At 34.1% G+C, this 16,049-nt stretch overlaps 5 protein-coding genes across 11 annotated transcripts; 3 read left to right on the top strand and 2 right to left on the bottom strand.

Annotated features, from left to right (window-relative positions):
* Positions 1-173: 173 nt before the first annotated feature.
* Positions 174-1,411, top strand: LOC131666400 (transcription initiation factor TFIID subunit 12). The gene is made up of 4 exons (XM_058939042.1): positions 174-313; positions 437-686; positions 765-957; positions 1,029-1,411. The coding sequence occupies exons 2-4, from the start codon at positions 438-440 to the stop codon at positions 1,154-1,156; spliced, it is 570 nt and encodes a 189-aa protein (XP_058795025.1). The 5' UTR covers positions 174-313; position 437; the 3' UTR covers positions 1,157-1,411.
* Positions 1,412-1,597: 186 nt separating this feature from the next.
* On the top strand, positions 1,598-6,729 carry LOC131666285 (vacuolar protein sorting-associated protein 18 homolog). 3 transcript variants are annotated; one of them, XM_058938809.1, is made up of 18 exons: positions 1,598-1,795; positions 2,053-2,147; positions 2,223-2,406; positions 2,470-2,630; positions 2,713-2,889; positions 3,044-3,091; positions 3,266-3,455; positions 3,544-3,665; positions 3,758-3,976; positions 4,035-4,264; positions 4,332-4,443; positions 4,506-4,688; positions 4,745-5,062; positions 5,134-5,269; positions 5,327-5,703; positions 5,769-5,866; positions 5,945-6,259; positions 6,383-6,729. In XM_058938809.1, the coding sequence occupies exons 1-18, from the start codon at positions 1,780-1,782 to the stop codon at positions 6,444-6,446; spliced, it is 3,045 nt and encodes a 1,014-aa protein (XP_058794792.1). In that variant the 5' UTR covers positions 1,598-1,779; the 3' UTR covers positions 6,447-6,729. The 3 variants fall into 3 exon arrangements, with proteins under 3 accessions (XP_058794792.1, XP_058794794.1, XP_058794795.1); XM_058938811.1 differs by having other exon boundaries at positions 1,971-2,147; positions 6,383-6,727; XM_058938812.1 differs by lacking the exon at positions 3,044-3,091 and having other exon boundaries at positions 6,383-6,726.
* A 64-nt stretch (positions 6,730-6,793) lies between these two features.
* LOC131666286 (putative 3-methyladenine DNA glycosylase) lies at positions 6,794-8,046 on the bottom strand. The gene is made up of 4 exons (XM_058938813.1): positions 7,853-8,046; positions 7,595-7,781; positions 7,310-7,519; positions 6,794-7,188 (listed from the first exon to the last, which is right to left on the bottom strand). The coding sequence occupies exons 1-4, from the start codon at positions 7,958-7,960 to the stop codon at positions 6,794-6,796; spliced, it is 900 nt and encodes a 299-aa protein (XP_058794796.1). The 5' UTR covers positions 7,961-8,046.
* A 198-nt stretch (positions 8,047-8,244) lies between these two features.
* Positions 8,245-11,185, bottom strand: LOC131666308 (putative 3-methyladenine DNA glycosylase). Of its 5 annotated transcripts, none has more exons than XM_058938852.1 (6): positions 10,861-11,185; positions 10,141-10,795; positions 9,686-9,895; positions 9,398-9,607; positions 9,125-9,334; positions 8,245-8,704 (listed from the first exon to the last, which is right to left on the bottom strand). In XM_058938852.1, exons 2-6 carry the CDS (start codon positions 10,145-10,147, stop codon positions 8,319-8,321), a joined length of 1,023 nt encoding a protein of 340 aa, XP_058794835.1. In that variant the 5' UTR covers positions 10,148-10,795; positions 10,861-11,185; the 3' UTR covers positions 8,245-8,318. The 5 variants fall into 5 exon arrangements, with proteins under 5 accessions (XP_058794835.1, XP_058794836.1, XP_058794837.1 ...); XM_058938853.1 differs by having other exon boundaries at positions 10,874-11,185; XM_058938854.1 differs by having other exon boundaries at positions 10,141-10,762; positions 10,874-11,185.
* A 1,928-nt stretch (positions 11,186-13,113) lies between these two features.
* On the top strand, positions 13,114-15,269 carry LOC131666307 (sensory neuron membrane protein 1-like). Its single transcript, XM_058938851.1, has 8 exons — positions 13,114-13,283; positions 13,360-13,517; positions 13,612-13,811; positions 13,905-14,116; positions 14,224-14,482; positions 14,569-14,783; positions 14,853-15,079; positions 15,148-15,269. The coding sequence occupies exons 1-8, from the start codon at positions 13,158-13,160 to the stop codon at positions 15,245-15,247; spliced, it is 1,497 nt and encodes a 498-aa protein (XP_058794834.1). The 5' UTR covers positions 13,114-13,157; the 3' UTR covers positions 15,248-15,269.
* Positions 15,270-16,049: the final 780 nt, after the last annotated feature.

Below are 16,049 nucleotides of genomic sequence, written 5' to 3'. Positions count from 1 at the left end.
ATACAAAAAATTGTAAATTATTCAGTAAATTTCAAGTCATTGGTAATTCTGAATTAATTTAAAGCCCACTAGTAAGATGGCGCTGTCAATTACGTAGAGTAAGGGATGGGGGGATAGTCGATTCGGTTCGTCACGACTTATACATTCTGCTGACTCTCCTGTTTATACTAGTTTTCATGCGTCTGACGCTAGTAAGATACAAGCCTCCATCGTGTGCACACTGTGACATTTACTTACTGAAGAATTTATATTTATTATCAATTAATATTATTAAGTTGATTTGAAAATTTATAAAATTTCGTAAAATCTCCAAGTATGTAGTACTCGATTGTTTATTTTATATAAAATTTTACAGAAGAAAAAGAATTATGAATTACATTAATGCACTTTAATAATTTGTATGAAATCATTAATAATTTATTTTTTATATTTTAAGGATGTCACAAGACATATCTGGTATGCAAACTGCTGGAGTTAATTCAGAAGTACCAACAACATTGGGAAATATACCATCAGTTAATTCAACAAGTCAAATACCAAATATGAATCCAACTCTACAAACATCAGTACACTCCCAACCTCAACAACAGCCACCACAACAGCAACAATTCACTCCACAGATAAAATCTCAACCACAACAACTGCCTCAGTCTAATACTCAAAATGCATCTCTGGATTACCATCAAGTAAAATTTTTGGTTTGCATACCCATTGGTCAATGAATTAAAAGCTTAATGACCATTGATTTATTTTATTCATTTCAGTTTTTAACCAAATCAAGACTACAAGATTTAGTCAAAGAAATAGATCCAACAGAGCAGCTTGATGAAGAAGTTGAAGAAATGTTGTTACAATTAGCTGATGATTTTGTTGAAACAACAATCAATGCTGCTTGTTTATTAGCTAAGCATCGTCATGCAAATACAGTTGAAGTCAAAGATGTGCAATTGCATTTAGGTAAATATCTAAAAATCTATAAATTTTTTCATAAATGCTTGTTCTCTTACTAACAGTTTTTATTATTGTAGAGAAAAATTGGAATATGTGGATACCAGGTTTTGGCACAGATGAGATTCGTCCTTACAAGCGAGCAACGGTAACTGAGGCACATAAACAAAGATTAGCTCTGATTCGTAAATCCATAAAAAAATATTAGCACTGCGACAGACAATCACAAATTTCATTTTGTATGCGTTTTGAAAACTATTTTCATTAATCAGTGATATCTACTCGTTCTATGAGTATACCGTGAATGTATCGAAAGACTGTATCATATAATAAATATAAATAATCAGTGTGCTTAGGATAACTGATTTATATTAACTTTATTTGTTCTGAGAGCAATTAAATGTAAAATAAAGAAAAAACTTTTGTATGATACCTATGAAAATAAATAATTAGTTAGAATTGACAAGCATTTTGTTGTTAAATTAATTGAATAATAACCAACATCAAATTTATGACTATTCATTAGCTAATTATACCTTATCATGATGACAACAAATCAAAATAAGACAAGTGTGTGACAAACATTCATAGAGCATGCGCGAAAAATATTTATTGTGTAGCGTATTGGTGATACTGCCTACTGGCGACTGTTACGCCCCGTCTCTTGTTTTTTACTGCTATTGCAGACAAATAGTGCAATAATTATAATGATTACTATTATTTAATTTATTGAAAAAGTGACCTTCACAGTTATTTAATTGATTGAAAAAGTGATGTTTTCCGATAATCTGCGTTCTCTCAAAAAACTAGTCTACCCAAAAATATTGCCTAATGATATTGAATAAAGGTTAGGTTCGGCAAATGTTAAAATTAATCATTAACTAAAAATGTTTATTTTAATTGCCTAATTATGAACTGCTTTTAATTTTCAATTCGATAAGATCTTTAATTGTGAATGTTAAAATATATACTTTAATAAAAATGTACAGATTAAGTAATGCGCATTATTTTTTTTACTTCAGTTACAACTTTTAGATAATACAACTAATAAATGAGAATAGATTAGGATGTAATTTTTGTCTAAACAAGAGTGAAATTTTATAGCAAACGATAAAAAAATGACATCTGTGTTTGATCAGTTTGAGCAGGCCTCTCAGCGATCAAAACAGATTGCACCACCACCCATCCGACCTGATATTGTAAGTTGAATGGATTATTATTAACTCCTCCAAATGTAATTATACCCAGTAATCATTACCTACTTTAATGTGTAGAGTACAACAGGTTTCATACAAATGAAACTGCAAGATGAAGTTCCAATCTTCATCAAACAAAAGGTTAATTTTATGCCTCCTGAAAAAATACTACACATGTGTGTAAGCAGTAATTTTATTGTTATAGCTATGGCTAATAATATTTTACTCAGGATTGATATGAAGTTTCCTGATAAACCTGAAGGTAAATATAAAATCAATCAATAATTAATGCAACAGAAATTAATTACTCTCATATTTCTTTTAGAAATTGAAATAGCAAAGTTTATTGGAAATTTAAGACTGTCTCAGTTGTTTCTTGATCCTCTGGGTCAACATTTATTGATTACAACTATACCAAAACAAGGCGATAATAACTCACTAGCAGAACTGTTTTATTTACACAGGAAATCAACAAAACTGAAACAGGTTTTCTATTTGTCGTTATAACTCAACATATATTGATTTTTAAAAGGTCAAAGCTGTAGTTTTAATTATATTAATAATTTAGGCTTCAAAATTTCGTGGCCATGAAATAACAGCTGTTGGTTGGAATTTTGCAAACACATCAGAAACTACTTCAGGTCCCATATTGCTTGGTACCTCAAAGGGCCTTATTTTTGAAACTGAAATTGGCTTGGAAGGAGATAAAATATTTACTACAAGCTTAGAACAATATTGGAGACAGGTATGCATTAATAATACACAAATTACTGAGTACTCAAATAATATATAACAAAACTTTTAAAACTGTTGCTGATGGTCTAAAAAAATTATTCCTGCATATTTCAAATCATTTTGCATAAAAAATTTTTTGTATGAGATATTTTTATATTTCCAAGCTCCCAAATTACTTACCTCTTTATGGCAATAAAGAATTGGAGGGATTGGTAAGTTTATTAAAATTACTCACATAATAGATTTATGATTGTTTTCAGAATAATTTTTTCTGTTAAACAGTTTAATTTTAAAAAGTTTTGTTAATTTTAATGTTTTTTCATGATTGAATTTTAAATTTTCTTCAAATTAAATTCATAATTGTTCATCAAAACATTTGTTTTTAGGTATTTGATATTGGAAAAGATAGTAAACCTCCAATTACTGGTTTGGAGTTTAGAAGAATACCCAACACCGATAAATATGTTATTATTTTGACAACACTTATTCGCATTTATCAGTATATGGGAGTTATAACAAACCATGATGAAAAACCTCTACTGCAGCAAGTATTTACCAAGTATTTGAATATCAAAGGTAAATTATATTTATCTTCTAAATAGATTAAAAGTAAATTACATTTTTTTTAATTAAAATACGTAATTAATTCATAAATAATTTACAGAGCGCTTCAACCAGTTAGAAAGTTCATTGCCATATTCTAAAATGCAATTCTATTATTCTTCGCCACAGGAATTTCCAAAGACTTTTAGCTGGCTAACAGAAACTGGGATTTTGATTGCTCAGGTATGAATAAAAATTTTGAAATACAGAAATATTATAATCCTATTTTTCAATAATTGATTATGTATTATTATTATTATGTATTATTATTTAAGGTGGATTCGAAAGTAGACCCAGAAAACGTATTAATCAACCAACAAATGCTACCTTGTCCTGAAACTAGCCTTCTCACCAGTAGTATATCATCAAAAAAAACGCTTGCTCCAATATCGTTTGTTCTCACCGAATTTCACGTGCTTCTTTTGTACAGCGATCACGTGAAAGGCGTCTCGTTGCTTAACCAAGAACTCATTTTTGAAGATGTATACAACGACGTAAGTTCCATAATCTTTATTTACCTCACAGTTAAATATATAAAATGAATTATCACAGGCATTTGGTAAATTAGTAAACATCATAAAAGATCCGACGACGGGTTCGATTTGGGCGTTTAGCGAACGAGCAGTTTTCAAATACAAAGTGACGCGAGAAGACAAGAATGTTTGGGAGGTATACATTGAAAAAGGGGAGTTCGAGCTTGCCAAGCAATATTGCAAAGATAATCCTGCTCACGTGGATCAGGTTCTCGTAAAGCAGGCTGAGATGTTATTCAAGAATAAAAAGTAAGTTCTCTTAAAAACTAGTGTTTTCTAATATAGTTTCATTTACGCTTTGATTCATCTACTTCAGTTATGAAAGAAGTGCACTTATATACGCTGAAACACATTCGTCTTTCGAGGAAATTTCCTTAAAATTTTTGCAAGAAAATCAGATAGAAGCATTGAAAACATTTCTTAAGAAGGTAATTTAACATTCGTATAATGAAAATTTTTTGCGAATAATAGTTTTCCTTTCCAATTGTAGAAACTGGATGGACTGAAACCGCAAGACAAAACGCAAATTACAATGATAGTAATCTGGATTGTGGAGCTTTTTATGCATCAAATGGGTGCCATGCGTGGCAGTGACACTTCTTATTTACAAAATCCACGTTACATAGAACTTCAAAAACAACTCGATAGTTTCTTGGCAACAAAAAAAGTCGACGTAAGTGTATTTGTTAACTACATTTTTTTTATTCCTATAAACTAATTTTTTTATAGGATTGCGTGAGAAAGAATCGTACGACAATCTGCAACATAATGGCTAGTCATGGTGACAAAGAAAACTTGCTTCGTTTGACAATCATGAGCAAGAATTATGAGGAAGTGATACGTCAACATCTCTACAAGAACAACAATCTTAAGGCGTTAGAAGTTCTCAAGAGTCAAGCGAATAAGGAATTATTCTATCAATTCGCTGCAATTCTTCTTCAAGAATTACCGAAACCAACAGTCGCGGCGCTCATATCACAAGGTTCAGCATTGAAACCATCCAGACTGTTGCCGGCTTTGGTGTCGTGCAAATGCGATGAGAAACATGTAAATTATATGAAACATATTTGTTAATGTGGTAATAATACGTCGCATACCGATTTCAATATATATTTCAGGCGAGAGAAATCATTAGGTACCTGGAGCACTGTATCTATGAGCAGAGTTGCCAAGAACAAGCCATACATAATTTTTTACTCTCCCTCTACGCTCGATATAAAAAGGATGAAGTACTACGCTACATTAATTCTCAAGGTAAATGTTCATAATACATCTTTTGAAATACCGATAATCATACATTGTACATTGTAGGTCAAGACATCGGTATGGTTCACTATGACGTGCACTACGCTTTGCGTCTCTGTCAAGAGTCTAAACTGACCGAAGCTTGCGTTCAGTTGTCAGCGTTGTTAGGCCTCTGGACAACAGCAGTTGATTTGGCCTTAACTATCAGCGTTGATTTAGCTAAACAAATAGCAGCGATGCCATCGCATCACGGTAACGACGAACTGCGAAAGAAGCTCTGGTTGAGGATTGCCGAGCATGTGGTTCGCGAGAAGGATGATATACAGCAGGCTATGGAATTTTTGCAACAGTGCGATCTTGTTAGGATCGAGGATATATTACCGTTTTTCTCAGATTTTGTGACGATTGATCATTTCAAGGAAGCTATTTGCAATTCTCTGCAGGTGAGTTTGAGGCACGATAAAAGCACGTATACTGAAGTATATACATTGAGGGATTGGAATTGTAGGAATACAATCGTCACATTCAAGATTTGAAAGAGGAGATGCAAGAGGCGACGAAAGCTGCAGAGATTATTAGGAAAGATATACAGGCCTTTCGTTCGCGGTAAAATATCAATTTTGTCTTTCTTATATTATTAATGTTTTATAATCTTGCATGTGTAATTGAATTAATTATTTATAGCTGCACCTTCGTTCACGCGAAAGACACTTGCAATTGCTGTACAGTTCAACTACTCGTTCGTCCATTTTATGTATTCCCATGTGGGCATCGTTTTCATAGTGATTGTCTAGTCGCGGCACTTACTCCAATGCTGTCACTCGAGAGGCAAACTCGATTAGCTGAATTGCAACATCAATTGACTCTTGCTACAGATCCTCAACGTCAAACGATTGAAGGTAGCACTTCTACGTCGATGTCTAATAAGGAACAAATTAAAGCTGATATCGACGATCTTGTCGCTTCTGAGTGTCTTTATTGCGGCGAGCTTATGATCGAGTGAGTTTTAATAATTATATAAATTTTAAAAGTGTAATATAGTATGGAAATAATACTATTTAAATAATTTGTATTTTTATTAGAAAATAATAATTTACTGATATTACATCATTTTCTTTTTAGATCAATCGACAAGCCTTTTATAGAAGAAGGAGATTACGAGCAAGTGATGAAGGATTGGGCATGAAATTAATAATTGATCTACTTAAAAAAATATAAATAATGTTAGAGAATGAACATATAAAAAAGTTTTTGTACTTTTGTTATACCTATACCTTCATGTATTTACAGTTGTGATAGATGCACATAAATATTGCATGATCTATATATATAGCGAAATAATTTGTATATAATGAAGAAAAATAAATTTAACTTATGTAATTTAATGATAACATGCTAGGCTATCTATTAGAAAATTTAATTTAATTTTTTTATAGACACTGTGCTATCGTATGTGCAATATATATACATACAAATATCTTGTCATATTTGAAATAAAACTGAAAAATTTACAAGGAACCAAAAATTACGATTTTATTTTGAAATATTTACCATTTCTTCAGCTTTCTTATCTCGTTTGCTGACGGACTCATTCTCAAAAATGTAATATCTTAAAGGTTTGCTTGCCCACTCAGTACCTGCACTATCTATTCCTATGCGAGGACAAGAAATAATTTTGTAATCTTGTTTTTGAGGATCATCTTCTAACCACATGCCTTTCCATGAACACATTGAGTATTTTGTATGGTCTTTATTGATGTCAAAAGCAATGCAAAGTTTTGAAGGGCCATTGCATAATTCATGTAACTTAAAATTTTTATTTGATTTTTTTGGTACTTTTGAGTTTGACTTTGAATTTCTATGATACTTCATTTGTTCAATTCCTTCCAAGGGTTCAACTGCTCTGAGAAAAACAGAACTTCCTTCACCTTGAAAGAGTATAATATTATTGTTATTCATATTTGAAACGTAAATTTTCAAACATTTTTACTTTTTTTAATAGTATTGAAACACACATTATCAAATTAAATTTTCGTCAGTAGAGCATACCTTGACTAGAAATATTGAAACAGTGATACATGCCATAAGTCACATAAACAAAAATTGTTCCAGGCTTCATGTACATAGGAATGTTACGAGGAGTTACTTTTCCTTGATATGTAGCAGAAGCTTTGTCTATGATACCTAAGTAGCTTTCAGTTTCAACAATTTTTCCTTTTAAAATAGTTCCATCATCTAGTTTGCGTACTAATATTTTTCCTGTAATATAGAGCAACAATTAATTAGTATACTCATCAATATAATTGGCATTTAAAATTATTAATCTAATATTACCTAGAATGTTTTGAGCTAATTTTTCACAAGGATTATTATAGAATGAGTAAAGAAGCTTGGAGGTACTTATTTTTATTTCCCATGGTGTAGATGGTGGATCTTCTAACTGTTGAAGTTCTTCTTCCATAAATTTGAGATCATTAAAGTTTTTTGTTACATTTTTATTGACTCTATTACTTGTACCTTTCTATAAATTTTTTTAACACAAAAAAACGTAATTGTCTTGTTATAAAAATTATTAAGAAAATTAGTTCCAACCTTTGAGTTCTTCTGGCTAACCATCTTATTGTCTTTTACTAAATCTATTTTATTTGAATCTTTATTTTCACTATTTTGATTTCTTGTAGATGCTCTTGTTCTTTTCATTTTTTATTATGAAAATATCGAATTTGATCTTAAGGCTCTTTTAGTTTTATTTACGTTTTACATGAACCGTCTGAATTAAAAATCGCTTTGTTCTTACTACGCGGGAAATCATAAAATTGAAATTCGTCTGCTAGAAACAGCCGATTATCTGACCAATACATACATACATACATACATACATACATATATATATATATAAATTGACAGATGAAAATGAATATAAAATGGAAAAATAATATGAATAATGAATATATAAAAAAATGTATTTTGAGTGAAGTATTATTAGATAACATCTGCGAAATAATGTACAATAATTTTAATTTTGAATTACACAGCGAAAAAATTAGTACAATATGATTTACTGGAAAATTGATTCAGCCTTTTTATCTCTTTTACTAACACACTTATGTCCATAAACATAGTATCTCAATGGTTTATTTGCCCATTCTGCTCCAGCACTTTCAATTCCAATTCGAGGACATTCGACAATTTTAAATTCTCCTTGTTTTCCATCATCCTCAATCCATAGTTCTTTCCAATTGCACAATGAGTACCTACTGTGTTGTTTTACTAGTTGCAAAGCAATGCATATTTTAGATGGGCCATTGCATAATTCATGTATCTTTAAATTTTTCATTAATTTTTTAGGTTCCCTTGGTTTTGGTTTCCAGCTACGATTTTCTGCCATATACTCTATTCCTACCAAGGGTTCTAGAGCTCTGATGAGTACTGCACTTCCTTTTTCTGTTAAATTATCAGATTTATTATAGTTATTTCTTAAATTTTATTTGAGTAAATGGTAAAAAACAATTTTCAATGAAAATGCTATTAATTAATGTTTTTAATAAAATTTACTTATTAACTTTCTTCTATCCAAAGATTGTCTGTTTTGCATATATTTTTTTTATCAAACTCATTTACTTCAATTAAAAAAGCACTGCAAATTTCTGAAGGTCTACTACATAAATCATTGCTTTTATACTTTATTACAACTTTATTTATATCTTTTCCTTCTTTATTTTGCTTTTTGTAAGTATTTCTTAGTAATTCCATATATTCAAAACCAACCAGAGGTTCAATTCTCTTAATCAATACAGATTTATCTGCATCTATATATCAGTGTCGTTGTATCGTTTTGAAATAAATCATTTTTTTACAACTCACCTTGACTAGATATATTGAAACAATGATACATGCCATAAGTAAAATATACATAGATGGTTCCAGGTGGCATATACATAGGAATATTTCTGTGTGTAACTTTTCCCTGGTATGTGTGACTAGCTTTATCTTCCACCCCTAAGTAACTTTCCGTTTCTACTATTCTTCCTTTCAAGACAGTTCCATTTTCAAGTTTCCTTACTAGAACTTTACCTGAATGTTTTTAAATTAGCATTCATGACTTAAAATTTTGAATTTTCATTGAGAAAAACTCACCAAGCAAGTTCCGTGCTAAATTTTTAGATGGTACATCATAGAAAGAGTATGGCAGTCTTGTAGAACTTATCTGCTTTTCCCATAGAGTTACCGGTGGATCTTCCAATTGCTTTAGCTCTTCTTTCATTAATTCAATGTCAACAGTAGCTTTTGATTTTTTTTTTACTGTTGCAGCTGATACAATTTCAACATTAACTTTTCTCTTGCCATCTGAAAAGTATCAAATGAAATTGAGTTAAAATAATGTCTATATGTACATATACTTTACACAATAAATATGTATCTCACAATTTAAAAGTGTTTTAAAATTCAGTTTCTGCATAGGTTTTTCACTTTCTTGTTTCATGATTGACTGTTTATTAGAAAGTTTCTCGTCTTCATGCAATTTATTTTTCCAATCAACAAGTGTACTCAGATCTTTTTTCAATGAGGTATAATTCCAAATATTGACTGCATTATAGAAAATGTTTCTTTTTCTCCAATAGAGTGGTGTATTATCTGCGAGGTGAACATTTCCTTATTTCAGTATTCTAAACAACTTATCAACTTGAAATGTTTCGAAGTCGGCTTAATTTGTTGGTCAGAGAATAAAGTTAGGTTACGGAAGAATGCTTAATTGACAGTTTTGGGTTAGGTAAATAATTCAAAAATTCTAAATGTGAAGTTGAAAATTTGTACATCTTTATTATTTCGAATCCTTTTTGAGAAGTCAAATGAACGATTAATTTTGTTTAAATACTCACAACTCATTATCCGAAATTAAAAGGTAAACTTTTAAGCCGTCAAGTAGTGTGAGTTATGATCTGGTCAGACACAACATGCAAAATGATAACACTGCACCCCGCAACGACGAACCGCTTGAATTTGAATGGACCCGGGGAACGGGGCTGACTTGAATTGAGTTCCTTGATTATAAGGGACATCCCTTGTCGGGGATCCAGTGCTCGAACAGAGAGCCCTCGCTACGATCTTCGCTTGTTTTTCCGCCAGGGGCTCATCGACTGGCCACCACCTGGCGAAGTAGTCGTCCACGATGGTGATCACGTGAACGATGTGCTCGAAGCGACTGCCCGGCTCCTGGAAGAGGGACATCGCTGGCACGCCTCGCGGATGCTCGGATGTGCTGGGTTATGTGCGGCGTCGAATGCCTCGCAACGTAAAGTCTGTGTGGCAGACAGGGTTGTACGATCCGATCGGCAATACCGCACGCCACTAGGTGTCCATCAAGCTGGCAGACGGGCAGGTTCACCACAGGTCGAGTGCGTTGGCCATCAGCAGCCGGGGCAGTTTGTTGTCGGCCCCAAACTCAGCGGCGAAGGGATGCGATTCGTAGGAATTGCTAATGGCTCGGCCAAATCGTCCGCCCTGAAGAAAGTGTCGGACGCAAGATTGTCGGAACTGTTGACGTGACAACCGTCTGTGAAACTGTTAGCTGAAACCGCACATTGTACTGTAGCACGTACGATCGGTCACTACCGTGAATGTGGGTGGGCTCCTCCAGTACTCGGCGGAAGTGGCGAACAGTCAACACTGAGCATAGGGCTCCGGGTTGCTCGTTCGACGACGCGTAGGCAATTCTTCGCACCCGTTTCCCTAGTGGAAGCAGAGACCTATCTGGTTCGTCGATCGGTCCCTAGCGTGGGAGCAGCTGTGTCCGCGCCGCCGAGAGCTGGCAGTCGTGGGATGGAAAGGCTCGATTATTCGGCTCGTATTGGCCCGCAGTGCCGCCAGCTCCGCCATGATTAGTTCCGGGGCAATCAATTTCAAAGCTGTTGATAAGACGGTTGTGGTGACTGTTGACCCTCCTATAGAGCGCACTGTGCAAATGTCAAGAAGAATCAATCATAGAAAAGATAGCAAAGCCTGATCTTTGCCGATAAATATGAGCCATCTCATAAAAAGAGTTATTAATATTTTCATATATAAAATTAATATCAGATTCTGAAAGGGCACACTTAAAAAACCCGCTTTATGGAATTTTGAAAAAAAATTACCTTCTTTTTTTATAAAATCGTACATAAGAAAGCGCGTACACAAAAACACAATTTAGCGCGTTGATGGTTAATTTAGATCTTATTGTTAAATCAAGAGGTTTATCGTACTTTTCTACGTGAAAAGTACACGTAGAAAATAATGAAAGCTGCCGCCGTCCTTTCCCTGCTTGACTGGCGTAACTTTATTATTTTGGACCAACGGTCTAATGATTTACTCGGCTGTGCATAAATATCAGCCAGCTCTGGAAATCTCCGTAGCGATTGTGAGATTATTATCAAAGGACAAATTGATTTTATTAATTAGACAGATTGGAGTGAACGCAATACCGCACGCACGCAATTTTACAAAGAAAATGAGTGATCTCTTCGAGTATCCAAACTGAACTGAGCTCATACAAGGAAAAGGGAGGTCTTAAAACAAGGAGAGAACACCGCTACAAAAATGGCTTTTCCCTCGATTGAGATCTGTGTCCCTCCTCCATGTGGGAATAGTACATTACGATACAAGTGTGGGAATAGTACATTACGATACTAGCGTGGGAAAGTAGATTCTTGTCTCGTGTGGCGTTTACGCCCGAGCGAAGCGAGCATTTCTAGAATTAAAAAAAAAATTCAGCATATAACTTACGTGATTGACATTCAGCAAAAATTGATTACTCTTTTAACCTTGTTCAATAACTCTCTGAAGAATAACTTATTGTGGATCATGTATATTATTTTCTTTACCTGGGAAAAATCGATTAAAATGTTTTAAAAAAGAACCTATCCTCGCGAAAGTTTACGCGACTAAAGACGCATTATTAATTCACAGCGGATATTCGCGATGCGTACCGGGTCGTAACATAAAAGTACCGGTCGACATAGAAAGAAATCATTCGAGTTATAGTATCGATCACAATGAGTGCGCGAGTTTCAAAAAATAATAGCAGTGATCAAGCGCGTCGTTCCGATCAATTATTTAATCGATTTTTGTAACGTAACACTTGTCAAATATCAAATATTAACTCACGTAATTTCAAGAATTACGCGGAAGGCATAGATTATTGTGAATATTTTGATTAGTATGAATTGGACGATGATTTTTAGTCGAAGAAAAAAGTATTAGGGGTGAAATATGAGTCGAGGATTCTTGTCGATGCTCCTTTTAATTAATTCGTACCGTGGGCAATGCAAAACCTTTCCAAGTCTTGTTTTAATTTTGGTTGACGATTATAATTTAATGCATACTGCAGTGACGGTAATCGTTGAATCAAACTTTTTCGATGACACCTTGCTCAAGTCTTATTGCTATATACACAAAGTCCAACACACTAATAGAAATAGTCCTTCAGATCTACAGCCGTTTTGACACGGCAGTTTCAAGTTGAAAGTTCGAAAGAGCACTTGCGAGTTTCTACTCTTGGTGCAATATTATTTTCCTAAAAGGACTGGTGTCTTTGGCTTTTCAAAATTACGGCGTTAGTAGCCTGAAGATTATTTTAACTATAAGGGAGTGTATTGTTGAGTAGTTATATGAATGTCAACGTTTTATTATAGAAATCCCTTGCGAGAAAATGTGCTTTTCATAAGTATAGCGAAAAGCATATTCGTTGAATGTTGTAATTTATTGGAGTTAGCATCGGAGATAATTATTGGACATACGAGTTGCAGGTATTAAAAGGAAATGAATTAACTTTATAATTAAATGAACTCGCGCGAGGCTATGCTCGACACTTAGTTGCGCCGAATTTGTTGTCATACTGCAAAAAGAAAACAAGGAATAAATCATGGAAAGTGCCATCACTTGTACTGCTAATCGAGTATACATTATGTCTGGGATTTTTATATGCCTTTTCGGTATTATTTTTAACGTGTTTCTGCATCAATTCCTTGTTCAACACCATGTATCTAAGGTAACTACTAATAGTTGTTTTGAGCTGTTTTCGATAATCGCGCACTATACTTTAATCCCATTTCAAAATTACGTAGACGATTGCACTGAAACAAGGTTCGTTTATGAGAAAATTTTGGAAGAAATTGCCATTCCCGTATGAATTTCACGCTTACCTTTTCAATATATCCAATCCAAACGAGATTCTCCTGGGTGAGAAGCCTGTTTTAAAAGAAATTGGGCCTTTTGTTTACGAGTAAGTATATACATGTCTTTTGACGGAGCAGCCCGATATTCACATGTGTTTCTGTACTGTTGCTGTTAAAAATAAAACATTTTCATGCGCCAAGCGTTTGGCAAGAAAAGATAAACGTGGAGGATCACAAAGAAGATGATACACTGAGTTACACGCTGAAAAAGACTTTTTACTTCAATGCTGCCAAGAGCAATGGTCTTTCTGACGAGGATGAATTCACGCTAGTTCACTATATGTACCTAGGTATGGCCAATGGAGTTCTAAGAAGTCAGCCTACTGTACTACCTCTTGTTTGTAAGACCGTCTTTTAGTTTCAACTGATTCTTCTGCTTTTCCGCCTATCTCTCCGATATTTCATGTGATTCTACGTTGTTGTTTTCAATCAAGCAAAATCCATCGACAGTTTATACAACAAACCAAAAAGTTTGTTCGTAACGGTGATGGCTAGGAAATACCTGTTTGACGGCTACGAGATCGATTGCGTGGGAATCGAAGAATTTTTCGCAAAAGTCGTGTGCAACAACATTAAGGAACATTGGTTTGATTATCGCATTAAAGAGATCAAACAAGATTTCTACACTACGTCTGCTTGGGGCACCGTAGGTGTTCACTTTCAACTTAAATTATTCCTATAAACGCTAATTTACAACAACAAAAAGGTAACGCATTGCAATGATATTTTGATCTTTGTGTTTGTCGATGAAAGTTCAACCACACCGTTGCTTGGACCGGTCGAACTCGAATCAATCGAGGAATAAGAAAGATCGCTGAAATCGGCAAAATCATCGAATACAATAACTCGACCAACTTTGCTAAATGGAACGACGAGAAGTGCGATGAGTTTTTGGGCACCGATGGAACGATGTTTCATCCGTTCATCGGTCGACAGGAGCATTTATACAAAGTTGACAATGTTCTAAGCCGAAGTTTCGACTATCAGTACGACTCCGACGTTGAACATAACAGTAATAAAAAATAAAAAAGACTGTTAACTTTTCTAATGCGTTGCGCAATTGACAGTTAAATGACTTGCTGTACTTAATTTTTAAAGAATTGCGACTGTTTCGCTACACGGCAACTGTGGGTGCCGACTTGGACACAAATCCAGCTGATAAATGCTATTGTTTAACTCCAGATCGTTGTCTCAAAGACGGTGTGTTTGAACTCTGGAAATGCATGAACTGGGCTCTGGTCGCTTCGAACCCTCATTTTTATTTGGCTGATCCATATTACAACGACACGGTCGTTGGCCTCGACCCTAACAAGGTAAATCATTAATATATCGTCAAAGAAAAGAAAATTGACCGCTGGAGAAAAGAACGTTCTTTCAATAAGGACAAACATATTTCGACAATTGACGTCCATCCATTGACCGGAATTGTCATTCGTGCGAACTTCCGCGTGCAATTCAACGCCCCACTGACGAGGCAACCAAAGTATAGACTGCTGAAAAATGTTTCCGAGGCGCTATTGCCGATTGGGTGGACCGAAGAAAAGTACGTTACACCGGATCCGTTTGTCGATGTTATCAAACGCCTTCACGTTTTTGCAGAATTGGAAAAGTATACACAAATGAATTTTATACATTTATTTATACAAACAGTATGTTTAATAATAAAATTATTTTCAGATTCATCGGCTATGCTATGATAGCGATTGGATTACTACTATTTATCATCGGGATCGTGTTTGATTATATGGAACACAGAAAATCAAACCCATTCTTGTAATTCGTATCAAATTGAACTTTTAATGAAAATGCAGTATTTTTATAGAATCTATTTTCGGTTGTATAATTATTTTCATCTGGTATGCATAAATCCCTTACGTTTTTGAGACAGTCACTTTTTTATAGTATAATGCTTATTTTAATGTTTGTGAGAATGTTTGACTTCAAAATTAAATGATGATAATTGTACAAACAAGCTTTTGATGCATTGTTTAATTACATTCGCCTTTTTCTTGCGCTCTGTAATTATTTATGATTCGTATTTTTTTATTGTCTCTCTGACTAATGACCGCTTCGATGTGTTCTATGGCATTCCACGAATCTCGATGGATTTGTGGTTCTCCATGATTCTCCATGAGTTTCCATGGTGTAGTTCCATATATCTTAATGGTTTTCTGATTCTCCATGGTTCCCCATGAGTCTGCAAGGTATTTTGTGGTGTTTCGCACATCTCGACGGATCCATCATTCTTCATGGTTCTACATGGTACTAAACAAGTAACTGCTTTACATCGTCGTACGATCTTCGAACCTCACCATAAGGTTGCATCATCGAAATATTAATTCTCTCCGTTGTTAGTGGATGCAATTAACGTAAAAGTATTATTTATAAAAATATCGATAAAATCAACATTGTCTAACCGGTAAATAATATTTTAATTTGTCCGTATCACGTCGCAACGTCACAGTTGATAAGATTTCGATTTCCTCCTTCTCGCTTCTTGCAGCAAACTAAAGATGACTTACGCATTCAAGATTTCAGTATGGCAACACAAATACTTGTAGCTGTATGCTTTTTTATGC

The sequence above is a fragment of the Phymastichus coffea genome, unplaced genomic scaffold (assembly GCF_024137745.1).
Source record: "Phymastichus coffea isolate CEN01 unplaced genomic scaffold, Cenicafe_Pcof_1.1 PCOF00058, whole genome shotgun sequence".
Classification (NCBI taxonomy): Eukaryota; Metazoa; Arthropoda; class Insecta; order Hymenoptera; family Eulophidae; genus Phymastichus; species Phymastichus coffea.
Note: the sequence above shows the minus strand (reverse complement) of the source record. Positions and strands in the feature narration are given on the sequence as shown.